Consider the following 24,934-nt stretch of genomic DNA (forward strand, 5'->3'; position numbering starts at 1 on the left):
ATTTTCATACTCCAACCATCTGTTTCAATACATGCGTAATCTGTTGAATCGCCTAAATCGCTGAAATCCGAGTTTGAATCAGAGCTAATGTCGCTATATCTTGCTGTGGTATTCCCATTGTTTGTTTACATTGGCAGCACTGTGTGACGTCACAGGGAAATGGCCAGTGTCTTCGCAGAGAGCCGAAAATAAGGCACTTTGAAGCTTTATTTAGGGATATTCCGAGACCGGTAACATTTTTAAAAAAACTTCAAAAAATACAACAAGCCACTGGGAATGGATTTTTATTGTTTTTAACCCTTTTGAAATTGTGATAATGTTCCCCTTTAAAAAGGTTGAGAGTACAACACAAAAAGAACAAAATGCGTCCTGTTCTGAATTAGAAGAACACTTTTAATTACTGATTTTGTTGCATTTCTCAGCCCGCCTTCGTAGCTTGCCACACAATAGATGTCGCAATCATCAGCGGCGCAATTAAAGTCATCATCCGGCGGTGTGCGCTCATTGTTCTCGGATCAGAGGTCCGTCGCGGCCGCGCTCGACCCAACGTTCGCCGCAATTATCCTCGCCTTTCCAATCAGCGCCGTGATTGATTCCAATCTCCAACTGGCAGGAGCGCAACTTAACCCCAAATGTTTTTTTTGTTCCGCCCACTCGTTGTTTTTCAGGACCACCAGAAGCTGACGGAGAAGCTCTGCTCCAGGGAGCGCACGTAATGCCAATGCTGGACGGGGATGAAGAGAACGTCGCCGGGACGCAGGACGCACTCCTGGTACGGAGCCTCGGGGAACGCCGGGAAGCGCTCCGTGTCCGGGTTCTCCACGTCCACCTGTGCCATGATAGGGTCAGTGCTGAGAGAGCGTTATTGTGCGTTAGCCGTACCTGGCTGGTGTTGTGAAGGAGCGGGGAGGGATGCGGGTACACCTTGTCCGAGTCCTCCGGGGAGTACAGGCGGATGTATTTGCTCCCAACCACCTGATGGACACACCGGGGGAAAAAGTTAGTTATAAAACATATTCATAACTACCGTATTTTTCGGACTATAAATCGCAGTTTACTGCGGACATTATCCCCCCTCCATGCGTCGGTTCAGGTGGGCGGGGTTTGGTGCTAGCGGGGGTGTATATTGTAGCCCGGAAGAGTTAGGGATGCATGGGATTCTGGTAGGGGTGTAACAAAAGACAAAAATTTCGGTTCGGTACGGTTAATTTTTGGTACAGTAAGAAAGCAACAAAATATACATGTTTTGGTTATTTATTTACCAAATTTGTAAACAATGGCTTTATCCTTTTACCATTTGGAACACAATAATAATTTTACCTACGTTAATCCACATTAAACTGCCTCAAGTTGTTGCTTAGATTAAATAAAATATGTAGGGGAAAGTAGAATTTGTGGTCGCTCTAACCATTCTAATGAATGTTTTGATTGTTTGTTATGACTAAGGGATCCACGGTTGTTTTGAGCAAGCAGTTGCAAAATAACGAAACCTTGACACACGAGGGAAACATAGGGGTGCAACGGTACACAAAAATTTCAGTTCGGTACGTACCTCGGTTTAGAGGTCACGGTTCGGTTCATTTTCGGTACAGTAAGAAAGCAACAAAATATACATTTTTGGGTTATTTGTTTACCAAATTTGTAAACAATGGCTTTATCCTTTTACCATTGGGAACACAATAATAATTTTACCCACGTTAATCCACATTAAACTGCCTCAAGTTGTTGCTTGGATTAAATAAAATCTGTAGGGGAAAGTAGAATTTGTGGTCGCTCTAACCATTCTAACAAATGTTTTGGTTGTTTGTTATGACTAAGGGATCCACGGTTGTTTTGGAGCAAGCAGTTGCAAAATAACGAGTTTTGACACATGAGGGAAACATAGGGGTGTAACGGTACACAAAAATTTCGGTTTGGTACGTACTTCGGTTTAGAGGTCACGTTTCGGTTCATTTTCGATACAGTAAGAAAGCAACAAAATATACATTTTTTGGTTATTTATTTACCAAATTTGTAAACAATGGCTTTATCATTTTAACATTGGGAACACTATAATAATTCTGCCCACGTTAATCCACATTAAACTGCCTCAAGTTGTTGCTTTGATTAAATCAAATATGTAGGGGAAAGTAGAATTTGTGGTCGCTCTAACCATTCTAACAAATGTTTTGATTGTTTTTTATGACTAAGGGACCCACGGTTGTTTTGGAGCAAGCAGTTGCAAAATAACGAGACCTTGACACATGAGGGAAACATAGGGGTGTAACGGTACACAAAAAATTCGGTTCGGTACGTACCTCGGTTTAGAGGTCACGGTTTGGTTCATTTTCGGTACAGTAAGAAAGCAACAAAATATAAATTTTTTGGTTATTTATTTACCAAATTTGTAAACAATGGCTTTATCCTTTTACCATTGGGAACACTATAATAATTCTGCCCACGTTAATCCACATTAAACTGCCTCAAGTTGTTGCTTAGATTAAATAAAATATGTAGGGGAAAGTAGAATTTGTGGTCGCTCTAACCATTCTAATAAATGTTTTGATTGTTATGACTAAGGGATCCACAGTTGTTTTGGAGCAAGCAGTTGCAAAATAACGAGACCTTGACACATGAGGGAAACATAGTGGTGTAGCGGTACACAAAAAATTCGGTTCGGTACGTACCTCGGTTTAGAGGTCACGGTTCGGTTCATTTTCGGTACAGTAAGAAAGCAACAAAATATAAAGTTTTTGGTTGTTTATTTACCTAATTTGTAAACAATGGCTTTATCCTTTTAACATTGGGAACACTATAATAATTTTACCTACGTTAATCCACATTAAACTGCCTCAAGTTGTTGCTTAGATTAAATAAAATATGTAGGGGAAAGTAGAATTTGTGGTCGCTCTAACCATTCTAATAAATGTTTTGATTGTTTGTTATGACTAAGGGATCCACGGTTGTTTTGGAGCAAGCAATTGCAAAATAACGAGACCTTGACACATGAGGGAAACATAGGGGTGTAACTGTACACAAAAAATTCGGTTCGGTACGTACCTCGGTTTAGAGGTCACAGTTCGGTTCATTTTCGGTACAGTAAGAAAGCAACAAAATATAATTTTTTTGGTTATTTATCTACCAAATTTGTAAACAATGGCTTTATCCTTTTAACATTGGGAACACAATAATAATTCTGCCCACGTTAATCCACATTAAACTGCCTCAAGTTGTTGCTTAGATTAAATAAAATATGTAGGGGAAAGTAGAATTTGTGGTCGCTCTAACCATTCTAATAAATGTTTTGATTGTTTGTTATGACTAAGGGATCCACGGTTGTTTTGGAGCAAGCAGTTGCAAAATAACGAGTTTTGACACATGAGGGAAACATAGGGGTGTAACGGTACACAAAAATTTCGGTTCGGTACGTACCTCGGTTTAGAGGTCACAGTTCGGTTCATTTTCGGTACAGTAAGAAAACAAACAAATATAATTTTTGGGGTTATTTATGTACCAAATTTGTAAACAATGGCTTTATCCTTTTACCATTGGGAACACAATAATAATTTTACCTACGTTAATCCACATTAAACTGCCTCAAATTGTTGCTTAGATTAAATAAAATATGTAGGGGAAAGTAGAATTTGTGGTCGCTCTAACCATTCTAATAAATGTTTTGATTGTTTGTTATGACTAAAGGATCCACGGTTGTTTTGGAGCAAGCAGTTGCAAAATAACGAGACCTTGACACATGAGGGAAACATAGGGGTGTAACGGTACACAAAAATTTCGGTTCGATACGTACTTTGGTTTAGAGGTCACGGTTAGGTTCATTTTCGGTACAGTAAGAAAGCAACAAAATATAAATGTTTTGGTTATTTATTTACCAAATTTGTAAACAATGGCTTTATCCTTTTACCATTGGGAACACAATAATAATTTTACCCACGTTAATCCACATTAAACTGCCTCAAGTTGTTGCTTAGATTAAATAAAATATGTAGGGGAAAGTAGAATTTGTGGTCGCTCTAACCATTCTAATAAATGTTTTGATTGTTTGTTATGACTAAGGGATCCACGGTTGTTTGCAAAATAACAAGACCTTGACACATGAGGGAAACATAGGGGTGTAACGGTACACAAAAATTTCGGTTCGGTACGTACCTCGGTTTAGAGGTCACGGTTCGGTTCATTTTCGGTACAGTAAGAAAGCAACAAAATATACATTTTTTGGTTGTTTATTTACCAAATTTGTAAACAATGGCTTTATCCTTTTACCATTGGGAACACTATAATAATTTTACCCACGTTAATCCACATTAAACTGCCTCAAGTTGTTGCTTAAATTAAATAAAATATGTAGGGGAAAGTAGAATTTGTGGTCGCTCTAACCATTCTAATAAATGTTTTGATTGTTATGATTAAGGGATCCACGGTTGTTTTGGAGCAAGCAGTTGCAAAATAACGAGACCTTGACACATGAGGGAAACATAGTGGTGTAGCGGTACACAAAAATTTCGGTTCGATACGTACTTTGGTTTAGAGGTCACGGTTTGGTTCATTTTCGGTACAGTAAGAAAGCAACAATATATTAATTTTTTGGTTATTTATTTACCAAATTTGTAAACAATGGCTTTATCCTTTTAACATTGCGAACACTATAATAATTTTGCCTACGTTAATCCACATTAAACTGCCTCAAGTTGTTGCTTGGATTAAATAAAATATGTAGGGGAAAGTAGAATTTGTGGTCGCTCTAACCATTCTGATAAATGTTTTGATTGTTTGTTATGACTAAGGGATCCACGGTTGTTTTGGAGCAAGCAGTTGCAAAATAACGAGTTTTGACACATGAGGGAAACATAGGGGTGTAACGGTACACAAAAATTTCAGTTTGTTACGTACTTCGGTTTAGAGGTCACGGTTCGGTTCATTTTCGGTACAGTAAGAAAACAAACAAATATAATTTTTGGGGTTATTTATGTACCAAATTTGTAAACAATGGCTTTATCCTTTTACCATTGGGAACACAATAATAATTTTACCTACGTTAATCCACATTAAACTGCCTCAAATTGTTGCTTAGATTAAATAAAATATGTAGGGGAAAGTAGAATTTGTGGTCGCTCTAACCATTCTAATAAATGTTTTGATTGTTTGTTATGACTAAGGGATCCACGGTTGTTTTGGAGCAAGCAGTTGCAAAATAACGAGACCTTGACACATGAGGGAAACATAGTGGTGTAGCGGTACACAAAAAATTCGGTTCGGTAGGTACCTCGGTTTAGAGGTCACGGTTCGGTTCATTTTCGGTACAGTAAGAAAGCAACAAAATATACATTTTTTGGTTCTTTATTTACCAAATTTGTAAACAATGGCTTTATCCTTTTAACACTATAATAATTCTGCCCACGTTAATCCACATTAAACTGCCTCAAGTTGTTGCTTTAATTAAATAAAATGACAAAACCTTTCTTCTAGATATAAAAAGTGCAACATTAAACAGTTTCAAGTCAACTCATCATGCTTAATTTTTTACAGCATTTGGGAAGCCTGTAGTTGACTTTTATTATACACGCAAACACACACACACACACACACAGCAAAATGAGCTAACGTAACGCTAAAAGCTAATTAGCCTTCACCTTGATCCAGAACTATGAGCGATCTGAGCTGCAGTTTAAGTTTGTAGAAGGTCAACGGGCTCATAGTGATGTTAGTAGTAGTTGTGATTGGGACTTGTAATTTGGGGAGTGTACGATGTCCTGCTAAACACATATCTGCTCATCTCGATGCCGGAGCACTGACTGCATGCGCTCTGAATACGCACTGCTGATTGGCTTTGTATGTAACCAATCAGATGATTGTGTGGGCGGGACAATGCTGGGTGCTCACTGCTCAGACAGAGGCAGAAAGCAGAGCAGCTTGTTAAGACTTTAGCTTACAAACTCGTTCGATACACCCTCGTACCGAACCGAAACCCCCGTACCGAAACGGTTCAATACAAATACACGTACCGTTACACCCCTAGATTCTGGGTATTTGTTCTGTTGTGTTTATGTTGTGTTACGGTGCGGATGTTCTCCCGAAATGTGCTTGTCATTCTTGTTTGGTGTGGGTTCACAGTGTGGCGCATATTAGTAAGAGTGTTAAAGTTGTTTATATCACAACCCTCAGTGTGACCTGTATGGCTGTTGAACAAGTATGCGTTGCAGTCACTTTCGTGTGTTAACAGATGCTGAATGTGGCATGTGACCAACCAGCACGCAGATAGCATGGTGTAAAAGCGGGCACGACGACATGTTTTAGAGCAGTGGTTCTCAAATGGGGGTACTTGAAGGTATGCCAAGGGGTAAGTGAAATTTTTTTGAAAGTATTCTAAAAATAGCAACAATTTAAAAATCCTTTTTAAATACTGTATATTTATTGAATGATACTTCAACAAAATATGAATAAGTTCATAAACTGTGAAAAGAAATACAATAATACAATATTCAGTGTTGACAGCTAGATTTTTTGTGGACATGTTCCATAAATATTGATGTTAAAGATGTATTTTTTTGTGTAGAAATGTTTAGAATTAAGTTCATGAATCCAGATGGATCTCTATTACAATCCTCAAAGAGGGCACTTTAAGTTGATGATTACTTCTATGTGTAGAAATCTTTATTTATATTTGAATCACTTGTTTATTTTTCTACAAGTTTTTAGTTATTTTTATATATTTTTTTCCAAATAGTTCAAGAAAGACCACTACAAATGAGCAATATTTTACACTGTAACTGATGACATAGTGCTGTATTTTACTTCTTTATCGCTTTTTTTCAACCAAAAATGCTTTGCTCTGATTAGCGGGTACTTGAATTAAAAAAAATGTTCACAGGGGGTACATCACTGAAAAAAGGTTGAGAACCACTGTTTTAGAGGACGTTAAAGGCATTGCCATCACTGCACGCCCTCAATAATGTAGTACGGGTGAAAATCGTAAAATGTTATCCCCGGGGGCTTCACGGTGGCAGAGGGGTTAGTGCGTCTGCCTCACAATACGAAGGTCCTGCAGTCCTGGGTTCAAATCCAGGCTCGGGATCTTTCTGTGTGGAGTTTGCATGTTCTCCCCGTGACTGCGTGGGTTCCCTCCGGGTACTCCGGCTTCCTCCCACTTTCAAAGACATGCACCTGGGGATAGGTTGATTGGCAACACTAAAATTGGCCCTAGTGTGTGAATGTGAGTGTGAATGTTGTCTGTCTATCTGTGTTGGCCCTGCGATGAGGTGGCGACTTGTCCAGGGTGTACCCCGCCTTCCGCCCGATTGTAGCTGAGATAGGCGCCAGCGCCCCCCGCGACCCCAAAAAGGGATTAAGCGGTAGAAAATGGATGGATAGCTGGGTTATCCCCGGGTGGAATTTGGGAGAGGCACTAAAATCCGGAAATCTGCCGGTATAATCGTTGGGGTCGGCAATTTTGCAGCCGAGCCAAATCAGAGTGATTAAAAAGCCGTATGCGGCTCCGGAGCCGTGGGTTGTCGACCTCTGATTTAAACAAACTACGGCGAGTTCAAGGACCACCAAAATTAGTAGGACAAAACAGCGCTCGCCAAATACTTGAATCAGTGAAACATGTTTAATACAAACAGTGTGCTTTGTAACAATTAGGGAGGTTTTTTTTGTCATGCTTGTACTCCCGCAGAAACCATATTAAAACAAAAAATGTATTCCCCCCCCCCCATTTTCATACATTTTTGAAAAACCTCCTGGGAGCCACTAGGGCGGCGCTAAAGAGCCGCGGGTGGCCGACCCCCGAGTTAGTCCGTCCCCCTATCAACGATCTTACTAAATCCATTTTAAAAAGCATAACAATCCCACCCACCTCATCCCGCCGTCCCGTCATGTTGCCAAGGTTACCTGCGCCAGGAAGTTCTGCTGAGGGTCCTGGTGGAGCGGGGACACGGTGCCCGCAGGACCAAACCACGCGTTCACCGTCACCTCATCTTCGTCTCCATCACCCAGGCAGCAGTAATCAGGGAGACGGATATCGTCCTTCAATTCTGGTATCTATGGCAACAGCAGTTGTTTGTTTTTTTTTTTCCCTTCTGTGATATCTAACAATTTTTGACGATGGACTTGTTGTCGGACGTACATTTTGTTGGTTCGCGTTCAACAACCGGAACACTGATTGAAAACCAACGACGCCGGCTTTAATTAAAGCCCGGAAAAAATGGATTTAGGATGACGAACACAAAGCATCGTTACTAATTAGTCAATTGCCTTTTTGGAAAAGGTCGACACGGACAACACAAACTACACGGTGAAAGTGGAGTGAGAATAATACCTCAGTAGAAGCATTTAAGTCTCACTTTAAAACTCATCTGTATACTCTAGCCTTTAAATAGACCTCCTTTTTAGACCAGTTGATCTGCCACTTCTTTTCTTTCTCCTATGTCCCCCCTCCCTTGTGGAGGGGGTCCGGTCCGATGACCATGGATGAAGTACTGGCTGTCCAGAGTCGAGACCCAGGATGGACCGCTCGCCTGTATCGATTGGGGACATCTCTACGCTGCTGATCCGCCTCCGCTTGAGATGGTTTCCTGTGGACGGGACTCTCGCTGCTGTCTTGGATCCGCTTTGAACTGGACTCTCGTGGCTGTGTTGGAGCCACTATGGATTGAACTTTCACAGTATCATGTTAGACCCGCTCGACATCCATTGCTTTCGGTCCCCTAGAGGGGGGGGTTGCCCACATCTGAGGTCCTCTCCAAGGTTTCTCATAGTCAGCATTGTCACTGGCGTCCCACTGGATGTGAATTCTCCCTGCCCACTGGGTGTGAGTTTTCCTTGCCCTTTTGTGGGTTCTTGCGAGGATGTTGTAGTCGTAATGATTTGTGCAGTCCTTTGAGACATTTGTAATTTGGGGCTATATAAATAAACATTGATTGATTGATTGAATAATAAAATAATAAATCCACGGTTTTTTTCGGACCATAGGGCGGATTATAAGGCGCACTTCCGATGAGGGGTCTGGTCACGTTTTTTTCCATACAAAAGGCGCACCGGAGTCATATATATATATTTTTTCTAAATATAAACCACTTCCTTGTGGTCTACATAACATGTAAGGGTGGTTCTTTGGTCAAAATGTTGCATGGATGATATTTTACAGATCATCTTCAAGTCGCTTTCTGACGGCGTCTTCTCCCCGTCATCTTTGTTGTAGCGGTGTAGCGTGCAAGGACGGGAGTGGAAGTGAAGTGAATTGAAGTGAATTATATTTATATAGCGCTTTTCTCAAGTGACTCAAAGCGCTTTACATAGTGACACCCAATATCTAAGTTACATTTAAACCAGTGTGGGTGGCACTGGGAGCAGGTGGGTAAAGTGTCTTGCCCAAGGACACAACGGCAGTAACTAAGATTGCACAAGCGGGAATCGAACCTGCTACCCTCAAGTTGCTGACACGGCCACTCTACCAACCGAGCTATGCCGCCCCAAGTGTCAGAGGATGGCGCTAACTGTTTTAATGACATTCAGACTTTACTTCACTCAACAATCCCGTGAAAAACTGTCCGACCGGAACTCTCTAACTTGGGTGAATAATGTGAAACTCACTACACCGGTATGTTTTAGCGCTTTCATGGCGAGTTTACTGACGGATATAAGTAAGAACTTTACACTACTTTATTTTAGAAACGGCCACAGCGGAGGATGAATGTCCCTTAAAAAGAAGAAGCTTATCGACAATGGTGTCCGCACGGACTACAAAGACGGACGCGCAATTTTTCAGGACTTATCCAGATCCCAAATAAAGATCAGCAGGTACCAGAAGGTAAGAAAAGTTGCATAATATTGCGAAACAAAAAAACATATAATATGTCTTACCTTATACGCACACCATCATACTCCTATGTTGAAGCACATCAAGCGGTGTGGCTTCATAGCTTAGTAATATTGCAGTCTCCACGTATCTCTTATGTGTGACTGCCATCTACTGGTCACACTTATCATTTCACCATGTACCAAATAAAATGGCTTTGAGGCCGGTAAGCAAAAGCAGAATCATTCCGTACATTAGGCGCACCCGGTTATAAGGCGCATTGTCAAATTTTGAAAAAAATTTAAGGATATTAAGTGCGCCTTATAACTCTGAATATACGGTTATATTTAATATTTCAATCATGAAATATAAATGGAGTAATGTTGGCGCTTTTTGGGTGGGTATTTATTGGATTTTATGGGCTGTAAGCAAACTTTTAGTTACTTTATATTAGAAATGTCAACAGCGGAGGATGAATGTCCCATAACAAGAAGATCGAGAAAAACAAGAAGCTCATCAACTACGAGGCCAACACGGACTACAGAGGCGGATGCGCGCAATTTTCAGGATTTATGCAGATCCCAAATACAGATCAGCAGGTACCAGAAGGTAAGAAAAGTTGCTTTTTCATAATATTGCGAAACAAAACGCCAGATAATGTCTTACCTTATACACACACCATAATAATACTCCTACGTAGAAGCCCAGTACAATCCATCAAGCAGTGTGGCTTCATAGCTTACCAAAAATCATACTAAAACATCTTCATAGATTTTTGAGCGCCGTGTGTAATGTTCTATATTTTTAATGGAACATATGGTGGTGTTTACTTGAGTCTACACTTATCTCTTGTGTGTGACTGCCATTGTATTGCAGCCTACTTGTATCTCTTATGTTTGATTGCCATCTACTAGTCACACTTATCATTACACAATGTACCAAATAAAATAGCTTGGAGGTCGGTAAGAAAAAACTGAATTATTCCATACATTAGGCGCAACGGGTTATAAGGCGCACTGTTGAGTTTTGAGAAAAATAAAAGATTTTATGTGCGCCTTATAGTCCGGAAAATACATAATTGGTATTAACAGGCTAAATCAGGGGTCGGGAACATTTTTGGCTGAGAGCCAAAAAGCCAAATATTTTCAAATATATTTCCGTAAGAGCCATATAATATTTTTTTTAACACTGAACACAACTAAACACGTGCATTTTTAAGTAAGACCAACATTTCTAGAGTATAATAGGTCTCCTATTCTTTGTAATAACATTGTTATTCTGAAGCTAACTGTAGAGGGGGCGTGGCCTGCGGGCCTGCAGCGACAGGTGCGTAGATGGCCCACCTGGGCCTTGTTATCTAATCACCTGTCGCTCTGTTTTTAAGCAGCAACCAGGAGGAGAGACTGGGTTGGGGCTGGAAATAATATTTGCTGGAAAGCAACTGAGAGACTTATTGAAAAATAAAACAATTTTGTAACCCTGAAACAGGTTCTCATGTCGGTGCTTGGGGGTCTGAAGAACCCCCAGGAGGGCAAGCCCCACACTAACCAATAATAAAAAAAAAAAAAAACTTCTTACCATTAACGCAACTTCTTGAACAGGTGCGGTAGAAAACTAATGGATGGATTAAAACTTCAGCTCTCACTGGATCGGTTCGCAGCCGAGTGTGAAGCGACCGGAATGAGAATCAGCACCTCCAAGTCCGAGTCCATGGTTCTCGCCCGGAAAAGGGTGGAGTGCCATCTCCGGGTTGGGGAGGAGACCCTGCCCCAAGTGGAGGAGTTCAAGTACCTAGGGGTATTGTTCACGAGTGGGGGAAGAGTGGATCGTGAGATCGACAGGCGGATCGGTGCGGCGTCTTCAGTAATGCGGACGTTGTATCGATCCGTCGTGGTGAAGAAGGAGCTGAGCCGGAAGGCAAAGATCTCAATTTACCGGTCGATCTACGTTCCCATCCTCACCTATGGTCATGAGCTTTGGGTCATGACCGAAAGGATAAGATCACGGGTACAAGCGGCCGAAATGAGTTTCCTCCGCCGGGTGGCGGGGCTCTCCCTTAGAGATAGGGTGAGAAGGTCTGCCATCCGGGAGGAACTCAACGTAAAGCCGCTGCTCCTCCACATCGAGAGGAGCCAGATGAAGTGGTTCGGGCATCTGGTCAGGATGCCACCCGAACGCCTCCCTAGGGAGGTGTTTAGGGCACGTCCAGCTGGTAGGAGGCCACGGGGAAGACCCAGGACACGTTGGGAAGACTATGTCTCCCGGCTGGCCTGGGAACGCCTCGGGATCCCCCGGGAAGAGCTAGACGAAGTGGCTGGAGATAGGGAAGTCTGGGCTTCCCTGCTTAGGCTGCTGCCCCCGCGACCCGACCTCGGATAAGCGGAAGATGATGGATGGATGGATGGATGGATTAAAACTGCATGAGAATGTTTTATATTTTGAACATTATTTTTAACACTGGGATTACAAGTGGAATTATTCATTACTTATCGTGTTGAGCAACGTTAGCTCAGATTTATCCGAGAGCCAGATGCAGTCATCAAAAGAGCCACATCTGGCTCTAGAGCCATAGGTTCCCTACCCCTGGTCTAAATTGTATGAATTTTTTTAAAAAGAGTTTTGATTTCATATTTTTCCCACATTTACTGATTGAGCTTACCTGTTCAAACAGCTGATGCTGTGCTAAATATCCGCAGACGGTCGCCGCGTCCTCTTGTGAGGTGTCACTCTGCACCGAAAAAAGAAGAAAAAAAACAATAAAAAAATGTCTGTTTCCGAAATTCAATCCAACTTACCATTTTCGACACATATCTATCGATGAATTCACTGAGCGTCATCAGCCTTTGGGACCACTCCTCGTCCGTGTACCTGGAGCCCAGCTCCACGGGGACGGTCCGACACCCCGCCACGGACCTCAAGTAGTCTACACTTTGGGCACAAAGGACGTTACATTTGTTTATGTCGACATAGCCAAAATGTATTCAGAGCAGTTTACACTCCAGAGCAATGAAAAGAGAAAAGTGGCCAGCAGCAGCAGCAGCTGACTGTCGGCTGTGGAAATTGTCTGTTAGACATCCTTCACATCTACACTCCGCCAGCTTCTCTGGCCACTCAGTCGGATAAGTGCACTTAGCTGCTCGACAAATGCGAGTCAGCTTGATTACTCGAGTGTTTAACGGTGCTGGAGGGAGAGTAACTGCTGGACACGGAGACAAAATGTCTGCACTTTTACTTCTTGTTATAAATATAACGCTTCCTCTAATAAGCAGTTGTATTTACATTTTTCAGTGGTTACGTGCAACTTCTCATTCACTGGTTTCTATTCGCCACCATGCAAGACCTTCAGGTTTAATTTCATGTGTGCACTAGAAACAGGTGTACCAGCAAATAAAATAAAAGTAAGTAATTTTAATTGAATAAAGTACAGTGAAGTGAATTATATTTATATAGCGCTTTTTCTCTAGTGACTCAAAGCGCTTTACATAGTGACACCCAATATCTAAGTTACATTTAAACCAGTGTGGGTGGCACTGGGAGCAGGTGGGTAAAGTGTCTTGCCCAAGGACACAACGGCAGTGACTAGGATAGCGGAAGCGGGAATCGAACCTGCAACCCTCAAGTTGCTGGCACGGTCGCTCTACCCACCGAGCTATGCCGCTATACATAAGTGACAATAATAACTCAGGGTATTCTTCTCAATAGATTTTTTACTTGTAAAAAGCACTTTATATTGAGCGAACAAAAAAATAATAAAAACATAATTAATAAAAATAAAAACTAGAACAGCCTAATAGCTAGAACTAATATGTATATATTTATAAAAAAGTTTTTTATTTTTTTTATTTTTTTAAATAAGGCTTTTTAAGCCTATATTAAAAGCATCCACAGTCTGGGGTGCCCTCAGGTGGTCAGGGACAGCGTTCCACAGACTGGGAGCGGCGGAGTTCGTAGATTTGTCCTTGGGGGTTGGAGAATGTTAGCCTTTTTGGAGTGGAGGTGTCGTGTGGAGGATTTGGAGCAACTCAGGACACGGGCGCAGAGCTCTAACCTACTGCTTCCTGTTTTGCCGTGACTCCGCCCCCTCATGGGCTGTCTCCCTGACATGTGATGTCATTGGAGGAAAATGAGGCAAAACAGGAAGTGTGAACATTTCATCTTTTTCTTTAGTGAACAATACTTTGGTTGTTCATGCTCGTCTGGTTTTAGATTGCCAGCAATAGATCACTTTGATCATCACAAGTGATCACTTTGATCCATCTTCAATTAGGATCAATACAAGTGATCACATTGATCCCAATTCAATTAGGATCAATACAAGTGATCACTTTGATCTGTCTTCAATAAAAGTTTCCCCTTGTACTCGCTGTGCTGTAGCAGCTGTTGGCCACTACGGGACATGACTTAAGTGAGAACAGCTGAGTGTCAGTCCACTTAAGTGTCAATTCATTTAAGTGTCAGTCCACTTAAGTGTCAATTCATTTAAGTGTCAGTACATTTATGTGTCAATTCATTTAAGTGTCAGTCCACTTAAGTGTCAATTCATTTAAGTGTCAGTACATTTATGTGTTAATTCATTTAAGTGTCAGTCCACTTAAGTGTCAGTCCACTTAAGCGTCAATTCATTTAAGTGTCAGTACATTTATGTGTTAATTCATTTAAGTGTCAGTCCACTTAAGTGTCAATTCACTTAAGTGTCAGTCCACTTAAGTGTCAGTCCACTTAAGTGCCAATTCATTTAAGTGTCAGTCCACTTAAGTGTCAATTCATTTAAGTGTCAGTCCACTTAAGTGTCAATTTGTTTAAGTGTCAGTACATTTATGTGTTAATTCATTTAAGTGTCAGTCCACTTAAGTGTCAATTCATTTAAGTGTCAGTCCACTTAAGTGTCAATTCATTTAAGTGTCAGTCCACTTAAGTGTCAATTCATTTAAGTGTCAGTCCACTTAAGTGTCAATTCATTTAAGTGTCAATTCATTTAAGTGTCAGTACATTTATGTGTTAATTCATTTAAGTGTCAGTCCACTTAAGTGTCAATTCATTTAAGTGTCAGTACATTTATGTGTTAATTCATTTAAGTGTCAGTCCACTTAAGTGTCAATTCATTTAAGTGTCAGTCCACTTAAGTGTCAATTCATTTAAGTGTCAGTCCACTTAAGTGTCAATTCATTTAAGTGTCAGTACATTTATGTGTTAATTCATTTATGTGTCAGTCCACTTAAGTGTCAGTCCACTTAAGTGTCAATTCATTTAAGTGTCAGTCCACTTAAGTGTCAATTCATTTAAGTGTCAGTACATTTATGTGTTAATTCATTTAAGTGTCAGTCCACTTAAGTGTCAATTCATTTAAGTGTCAGTCCACTTAAGTGCCAATTCATTTAAGTGTCAGTACATTTATGTGTTAATTCATTTAAGTGTCAGTCCACTTAAGTGTCAATTCATTTAAGTGTCAGTCCACTTAAGTGTCAATTCATTTAAGTGTCAGTCCACTTAAGTGTCAATTCATATAAGTGTCAGTACATTTATGTGTTAATTCATTTAAGTGTCAGTCCACTTAAGTTTCAATTCATTTAAGTGTCAGTCCACTTAAGTGTCAATTCATTTAAGTGTCAGTACATTTATGTGTTAATTCATCTAAGTGTCAGTCCACTTAAGTGTCAATTCATTTAAGTGTCAGTCCACTTAAGTGCCAATTCATTTAAGTGTCAGTACATTTATGTGTTAATTCATTTAAATGTCAGTCCACTTAAGTGTCAATTCATTTAAGTGTCAGTCCACTTAAGTGTCAATTCATTTAAGTGTCAGTCCACTTAAGTGTCAATTCATTTAAGTGTCAGTCCACTTAAGTCTCAATTCATTTAAGTGTCAGTCCACTTAAGTGTCAATTCATTTAAGTGTCAGTACATTTATGTGTTAATTCATTTAAGTGTCAGTCCACTTAAGTGTCAGTCCACTTAAGTGTCAATTCATTTAAGTGTCAGTACATTTATGTGTTAATTCATTTAAGTGTCAGTCCACTTAAGTGTCAATTTACTTAAGTGTCAGTCCACTTAAGTGTCAATTCATTTAAGTGTCGGTCCACTTAAGTGTCAATTTACTTTAGTGTCAGTCCACTTAAAGTCCTACTGCAAGCCACTACTACCCACCATGCAGTCTGGTAGTTTATATATGTGGTTTGTGCAGTCCTTTGAGACACTAGTGATTTAGGGCTATATAAGTAAACATTGATTGATTGATTGATTGATTTGATTAGATGCTACCTTGTAGTGACACTATTTTTATTCTCACATTATTGTCATTACATTAATTTTAAAATAATTCTGAAATACAATTATATTATAAAAAATACCCAAAATACCAACAAATAAAACTGTTATTTTGTCTTTTTTTTTTAAATACTTAAATTACCACTACTAATACTAATGTACATTATACAGTATGTTATGAGAATACTATAGATACAAATTATCTGTAAAATTGGAAGCTGCAGGTTTAATTAAGATTTTCTCCTGAAAACACATTTTATAGCAATTTCAATTCAACATTTCTGTCAAATCTAATCAGATCAGGGTCTACTTTAATAACTATAAAAGTACGCTTAATTTATTAACCTTGTTACAAAAAAAGGTCAGTTAGAATAATACATAATTTTGGTTTTAGAAAACACCATTTTATTAATTTAATATAAAAATATAGAAATTCAACGATTTGGTGCATTTGCAAACAGCCAGAATTATGTCCAAAGCAAACTATAACCTGCTACCCAATAATCTTCAACACTTCTTCTCAAAATGATTCCCGGGCGCGGCCAGCGCTGCTTCCCACTGCTCCCCTCACCTCTCAGGGTGTGATCAAGGGTGATGGGTCCAATGCGGAGAATCATTTTGCCACACCTGGTGTGTGTGTGACAATCATTGGTACTTTAACTTTAACTTAGAGAAAAATCCAATATAAAACATCATTATGCACGTACAACACTTAACACTTTTAGCATATCAGTATGTGGAATTAAATTATGGAATGGGCTAAGCAAAAAACCGTCAAAGTACTAATAATTAGGATTTTCTCCTGATTACAAATGTTATAGCATTTTAAATTCAACATAAAACCTATTTTTGTCAAATCTAAATCGGATCAAGGTCTACTTTAATAACTATAAAAGTACGCTTCATTTATTAACCGTCTTACAAAAAAGGTCAGTTAGAATAATACACAATTTAGGATATAGAAAACACTCACCCCTTTACTTATTGAATCACAAATATGGAAATTCAATGATTTGGTGCATTTGCAAACTGCCAAAATTATGTACGAAGCAAACTATAATTAATAGGATCCAGCTCAAGAAACTGTTCGAACTCAAAGTGTTTACAAAAGGAAGAATCCCGAAAAAAAACATTGAACCTTTTAGAAAAGGAGACTCTTAGCCTTTTTTTTCTCTTTCTTGACCATAGGTGAGGATGGGAACGTAGATCGACCGGTAAATTGAGAGCTTTGCCTTCCGGCTCAGCTCCTTCTTCACCACAACGGATCGATACAACGTCCGCATTACTGCTCCTTCACATCGAGAGGAGCCAGATGAGGTGGTTCGGGCATCTGGTCAGGATGCCACCCGAACGCCTCCCTAGGGAGGTGTTTAGGGCACGTCCAACCGGTAGGAGGCCACGGGGAAGACCCAGGACACGTTGGGAAGACTATGTCTCCCGGCTGGCCTGGGAACGCCTCGGGATCCCCCGGGAAGAGCTAGACGAAGTGGCTGGGGAGAGGGAAGTCTGGGTTTCCCTGCTTAGGCTGTTGCCCCCGCGACCCGACCTCGGATAAGCGGAAGATGATGGATGGATGGATGGATGGATGGACTCTTAGCTTTCTCTTTATGTGACTCACATCCTATAGATCTGTTGTATTAATTATACACTAATTTAACTTGTGTTATAAATTCGGAACAGTAGTGAAGTGAATTATATTTATATAGCGCTTTTCTCTAGTGACTCAAAGCGCTTTTACATAGTGAAACCCAATATCTAAGTTACATTTAAACCAGTGTGGGTGGCACTGGGAGAAGGTGGGTAAAGTGTCTTGCCCAAGGACACAACGGCAGTGACTAGGATGGAGGGAGCAGGGATCGAACCTGGAACCCTCAAGTTGCTGGCACGGCCGCTCTACCAACCGAGCTATACTGCCTAAGTAAACACGTGTTCGGAATTGCTATGACGTGAATTAAATAAAACTGCTTCCTCCTACTCCTTTTTGGACAAGTTGCAATGAGAACACTGGAATATGTGAAGTATCATGTTTAAAATAAACATGATAATTATGCATAATAATGTGAATTATGCATGTTTAAAATAAACCTAAACAACAACTGTGATTTTTTCCTTGCCCTTATGTGGGGGCTGATCCACGGATGTCGTTGTGTTTTGTGCAGCCCTTTGAGACACTTGTGATTTAGGGCTATATAAGTAAACATTGATTGATTGATTGATTATGGTGATTATGTAGAATCTAATGATATTTGGTTTCATAAATTGCACCTTCGCTCTGAGTATACTGATTTATTATTTTACTTATTTTTGCCTCAACACACAAAATGCCATTTCTGGTACAAACCCCGTTTCCATATAAGTTGGGAAATTGTGTTAGATACAAATACAATGATTAGCAAATCATTTTCAACCCATATTCAGTTGAATATGCTACAAAGACAACATATTTGATGTTCAAACTGATAAACATTTTTTTTTTGCAAATAATCATTAACTTTAGAATTTGATGCCAGCAACACGTGACAAAGAAGTTGGGAAAGGTGGCAATAAATACTGATAAAGTTGAGGAATGCTCATCAAACACTTATTTGGAACATCCCACAGGTGTGCAGGCTAATTGGGAACAGGTGGGTGCCATGATTGGGTATAAAAACAGCTTCCCAAAAAAATGCTCAGTTTTTCACAAGAAAGGATGGGGCGAGGTACACCCCTTTGTCCACAACTGCGTGAGCAAATAGTCAAACAGTTTAAGAACAACGTTTCTCAAAGTGCAATTGCAAGAAATTTAGGGATTTCAACATCTACGCTCCATAATATCATCAAAAGGTTCAGAGAATCTGGAGAAATCACTCCGCGTAAGCGACGTGGCCGGAAACTAACATTGAATGACCGTGACCTACGATCCCTCAGACGGCACTGTATCAAAAACCGACATCAATCTCTAAAGGATATCACCACATGGGCTCAGGAACACTTCAGAAAACCACTGTCACTAAATACAGTTTGTCGCTACATCTATAAGTGCAAGTTAAAGCTCTACTATGCAAAGCGAAAGCCATTTATCAACAACATCCAGAAACGCTGCCGGCTTCTCTGGGCCCGAGATCATTTAAGATGGACTGATGCAAAATGCAAAAGTGTTCTGTGGTCTGACGAGGCCACATTTCAAATTGTTTTTGGAAATATTCGACATTGTGTCATCCAGATCAAAGGGGAAGCGAACCATCCAGACTGTTATCGACGCAAAGTTGAAAAGCCAGCATCTGTGATGGTATGGGGGTGCATTAGTGCCCAAGGCATGGGTAACTTACACATCTGTGAAGGCACCATTAATGCTGAAAGGTACATACAGGTTTTGGAACAACATATGCTGCCATCTAAGCGCCGTCATTTTCATGGACGCCCCTGCTTATTTTAGCAAGACAATGCCAAGCCACATTTAGCACGTGTGACAAAAGCGTAGCTTCGTAAAAAAAAAAGGGCGGGTACTTTCCTGGCCCGCCTGCAGTCCAGACCTTGTCTCCCATCGAAAATGTGTGGCGCATTATGAAGCGAATATGACAGTGGAGACCCCGCACTGTTGAACGACTGAAGCTTTACATAAAACAAGAATGGGAAAGAATTCCACTTTCAAAGTTTCAACAATTAGTTTCCTCAGTTCCCAAACGTTTATAAATAAATAAATGGGTTGTACTAGTATAGCGCTTTTCTACCTTCAAGGTACTCAAAGCGCTTTGACACTACTTCCACATTTACCCGTTCACACACTGATGGAGGGAGCTGCCATGCAAAGCGCTAACCAGCACCCATCAGGAGCAAGGGTGAAGTGCCTTGCTCAGGACACAACGAACGTGACGAGGTTGGTACTAGGTGGGGATTGAACCAGGGACCCTTGGGTTGCGCACGGCCACTATTCCACCGCACCACGCCGTCGTTTGAGTGTTGTGAAAAGAAAAGGTGATGTAACACAGTGGTGAACATGCCCTTTCCCAACTACTTTGGCACGTTTTGCAGTCATGAAATTTTAAGTTAATTATTTCTTACAAAAAAAAAAAAAGTTAATGAGTTTGAAAATCAAATATCTTGTCTTTGTAGTGCATTTAACTAAATATGAGTTGAAAAGGATTTGCAAATCATTGTATTCCGTTTATATTTACATCTAACACAATTTCCCAACTCATATGGAAACAGGGTTTGTATATATTTGCCATTAAAAAGCAGCGTTCACTGTAACAATGTAAGAATAATATAAACCCAAACCTCCAGGGGTGCTCATTGAGAGCCGGCCAGTGTTCAATGGTCCCCTCCAAGACCACCGCTTTGAGTGGAAGCAGGTAATTGTTCTTGAAGCTCTCCAGAGATGGACATTTCACTCTGGGTATTTCCAAATCTTTCCGGCTCAGCGGAACATTTGGACATGCCAACTTAATTCTCTGTTAAAAGAAAATATTATTAAAGGCGCTGTTTTGGTCAACATGCAAACCACAACACTAACCTTGACCTCAGGATGTTCTCTTTCCTTCTCATTTTTGGTGTTTTTGCCGACTTCCTTTTGCAGTACCTGGACCAGAGCCTGCAGTCTATCGTCCATGATCGCCGCACCCATTAGCAGACCCATGTCACAGGTGCGAACGGCCTGCAGCAGGTCCTCCTCTGCGGGCTCCTCTCCACACAAGGCACACACCTTAAAGAGGCAACCGTAGGAGTAGACCCGTCTCCACTCCTTGTCCACGTCGCGCCACGTCCCCGTGTTCAGCTTCTCCCAGGAGACGTCCAGGATGATCTGAGCGTCGAGAAGGCGAGCGGCGGACCCCGTTTCTGTGTAGAGTTGACGCCTGCACCGCCTCAGCACGTCCAGGACGCTCGCCTCCACCTTGTCGTCAAAGTGTAAGAAGAAGTGGTCCTCGTCAGCCGGAAGAAGGGTGGAGATCTTGGACCAGGTGGCGGCCATGAGGTGAGCAATGACACACCTGGTGGCACAATGAAAGGTGCATTGACATTAGAGTCAAGTATGTGTGATATAATTTACAAACCCGGGAAGGCTACGCGGAAAGAAACTACAACTGAACTGGCTGCAAAGTAAACAAAAACAGAATGCTGGACGACAGCAAAGACTTACTGTAGAGCAAAGAACAATGTACCCACAAAGAAGGATAAAAACCACTGAAATATTCTTGATTGCGAAAACAAAGTACAAACCCCGTTTCCATATGAGTTGGGAAATTGTGTTGGATGTAAATATAAACGGAATACAATGATTTGCAAATCATTTTCAACCCATATTCAGTTGAATATGCTACAAAGACAACATATTTGATGTTAAAACTGATAAACATTTTTTTTTTTGCCAATAATCATTAACTTTTGACAAGAACAAGAAAGTTTGATCACATTACGCCTGTACTGGCTCACCTGCACTGGCTTCCTGTGCACTTAAGATGTGACTTTAAGGTTTTACTACTTACGTATAAAATACTACACGGTCTAGCTCCAGCCTATCTTGCCGATTGTATTGTACCATATGTCCCGGCAAGAAATCTGCGTTCAAAAGACTCCGGCTTATTAGTGATTCCTAGAGCTCAAAAAAAGTCTGCGGGCTATAGAGCGTTTTCCGTTCGGGCTCCAGTACTCTGGAATGCCCTCCCGGTAACAGTTCGAGATGCTACCTCAGTAGAAGCATTTAAGTCTCATCTTAAAACTCATCTGTATACTCTAGCCTTTAAATAGACCTCCTTTTTAGACCAGTTGATCTGCCGCTTCTTTTCTTTCTCCTATGTCCCCCCCTCCCTTGTGGAGGGGGTCCGGTCCGATGACCATGGATGTAGTACTGGCTGTCCAGAGTCGAGACCCAGGATGGACCGCTCGTCGGGACCCAGGATGGACCGCTCGCCTGTATCGGTTGGGGACATCTCTACGCTGCTGATCCGCTTGAGATGGTTTCCTGTGGACGGGACTCTCACTGCTGTCTTGGAGCCACTATGGATTGAACTTTCACAGTATCATGTTAGACCCGCTCGACATCCATTGCTTTCGGTCCCCTAGAGGGGGGGGGGTTGCCCACATCTGAGGTCCTCTCCAAGGTTTCTCATAGTCAGCATTGTCGCTGGCGTCCCACTGAATGTGAATTCTCCCTGCCCACTGGGTGTGAGTTTTCCTTGCCCTTTTGTGGGTTCTTCCGAGGATGTTGTAGTCGTAATGATTTGTGCAGCCCTTTGAGACATTTGTGATTTGGGGCTATATAAATAAACATTGATTGATTGATTGATAATCATTAACTTTAGAATTTGATGCCAGCAACACGTCACAAAGAAGTTGGAAAAGTTGGCAATAAATACTGATAAAGTTGAGGAATGCTCATCAAACACCTATTTGGAACATCCCACAGGTGTGCAGGCTAATTGGGAACAGGTGGGTGCCATGATTGGGTATAAAAGCAGCTTCCATGAAATGCTAAGTAATTCACAAACAAGGATGGGGCGAGGGTCACCAATTTGTAAGCAAATTGTCGAACAGTTTTAGAACAACATTTCTCAACGAGCTATTACAAGGAATTTAGGGATTTTACCATCTACGGTCCGTAAAATCATCAAAAGGTTCAGAGAATCTGGAGAAATCACTGCATGTAAGCGATGATATTACAGACCTTTGATCCCTCAGGCGGTACTGCATCAAAAACCAACATCACTGTGTAAAGGATATCACCACATGGACTCAGGAACACTTCAGAAAACCACTATCAGTAACTACAGTTGGTCGCCACATCTCTAAGTGCAAGTTAAAACTCTACTATGCAAAGCAAATGCCATTTATCAACAACACCCAGGAACGCCGCCGGCTTCGCTGGGTCCCAGCTCATCTAAGATGGACTGATGCAAAGTGGAAAAGTGTTCTGTGTTCTGACGATTCCACATTTCAAATTATATTTGGAAACTGTGGACGTGGTGTCCTCTGGAACAAAGAGGAAAATAAACATCCGGATTGTTATAGGGGCAAAGTTCAAAAGCCAGCATCTGTGATGGTATGGGGGTGTATTAGTGCCCAAGGCATGGGTAACTTACACATCTGTGAAGGCACCATTAATGCTGAATGGTCCATACAGGTTTTGGAACAACATATGCTGCCATCTAAGCAATGTTATCATGGACGCCCCTGCTTAATTCAGGGGCTTCGTAGTAAAAGAGCGCGGGTACTTTCCTGGCCCGCCTGCAGTCCAGACATGTCTCCCATCGAAAATGTGTGGAGCATTATGAAGCGTAAAATACGACAACAAGACACCAGACTGTTGAACAACTTAAGCTGTACACCAAGGAAGAATGGTAAAGAATTCCACTTTCAAAGCTTCAACAATTAATTTCCTCAGTTCCCAAATGTATATTGAGTGTTGTTAAAAGAAAAGGTGATGTAACACAGTGGTGAACATGCCCTTTCCCAACTACTTTGGCACGTGTTGCCGCCATGAAATTCTAAGTTAATTATTATTGGCAAAAAAAAAAAAAGTTTATGAGTTTGAACATCAAATATCTTGTCTTTGTAGTGCATTCAATTGAATATGTGTTGAAAAGGATTTGCAAATCATTGTATTCTGTTAATATTTACATCTAAAACAATTTCCCAACTCATACGGAAACGGGGTTTGTACATTAAACAAGGTACATTTAATTATAAAATTTGATAATTTGTAAATGTTATATAGTTAGTGAGTAAAAAAGCAGCATTTAAAAAAAAATAATAAAAAATGTATACACCACTTCAAGCAGAAATAACACATAGAGAACTAGTAAATCATTTTTGATTGATTGATTCTTTTATTAGTAGATTGCACAGTACAGTACATATTCCGTACAATTGACCACTAAATGGTAACACCCCAATAAGTTTTTCAACTTTTTAGGTAGGGGGCCATGTTAATCAATTTGTGGTAGTCCTAATACCCAGTTTTAACTTTATTAGTCCATAAAGTAGTAAACTTACGTCTATTTTACATCAAACATACATCGATCTTACGTCGATCTGTTGTCAAACATACATCAATCTTACTTCAATCATACGTCGATCTGTCGTCAAACATACATCGATCTTACGGCGGGGCAAAAAAGTATTTAGTCAGCCACCGATTGTGCAAGTTTTCCCACTTAAAATGATGACAGAGGTCTGTCATTTTCATCATAGGTACACTTCAACTGTGAGAGACAGAATGTGAAAAAAAAATCCAGGAATTCACATTGTAGGAATTTTAAATAATTTAAGTGTAAATTATGGTGGAAAATAAGTATTTGGTCAACCATTCAAAGCTCTCACTGATGGAAGGAGGTTTTGGCTCAAAATCTCACGATACATGGCCCCATTCATTCTTTCCTTAACACGGACCAATCGTCCTGTCCCCTTAGCAGAAAAACAGCCCCGAAGCATGATGTTTCCACCCCCATGCTTCACAGTAGGTGTGGTGTTCTTGGGATGCAACTCAGTATTCTTCTTCCTCCAAACACGACGAGTTGAGTTTATACCAAAAAGTTCTATTTTGGTTTCATCTGACCACATGACATTCTCCCAATCCTCTGCTGTATCATCCATGTATCCATTTTGGTATAAACTCAACTCGTCGTGTTTGGAGGAAGAAGAATACTGAGTTGCATGCATGTTTCAAATAAACTCAACACGACACACAAAATGTTATTGTTTACCTTGTAAAAGCGCAGCTGTGGTCCTTAAATGCGTCTCTTCGCCATGACCAGCACTGTCCGACCGGCTTGAACAACAGCATTTACGACAAACAATACATTTACATAAAATATAAAATTGTCGGTTTAAATATGTTTATGATTAACGGCAGGGCTACAGCAGGATACTAATTATTTAAAAAAAAAGCCAAAATACAAACGTTTGGAGC

General features: G+C 40.7%; 1 protein-coding gene across 2 annotated transcripts; it reads right to left on the bottom strand.

The window, feature by feature from the left end:
• Window positions 1-268: 268 nt before the first annotated feature.
• LOC133555867 (lysine-specific demethylase 8-like) lies at window positions 269-24,934 on the bottom strand. Of its 2 annotated transcripts, XM_061905308.1 has the most exons (8): window positions 24,729-24,931; window positions 20,543-21,017; window positions 20,308-20,480; window positions 12,583-12,715; window positions 12,447-12,515; window positions 7,882-8,031; window positions 883-975; window positions 269-829 (listed from the first exon to the last, which is right to left on the bottom strand). In XM_061905308.1, the coding sequence occupies exons 1-8, from the start codon at window positions 24,806-24,808 to the stop codon at window positions 665-667; spliced, it is 1,338 nt and encodes a 445-aa protein (XP_061761292.1). In that variant the 5' UTR covers window positions 24,809-24,931; the 3' UTR covers window positions 269-664. The 2 variants fall into 2 exon arrangements, with proteins under 2 accessions (XP_061761292.1, XP_061761294.1); XM_061905310.1 differs by lacking the exon at window positions 7,882-8,031 and having other exon boundaries at window positions 24,729-24,934.

The sequence above is a fragment of the Nerophis ophidion genome, linkage group LG07, assembly GCF_033978795.1.
Source record: "Nerophis ophidion isolate RoL-2023_Sa linkage group LG07, RoL_Noph_v1.0, whole genome shotgun sequence".
Lineage (NCBI taxonomy): Eukaryota > Metazoa > Chordata > Actinopteri > Syngnathiformes > Syngnathidae > Nerophis > Nerophis ophidion.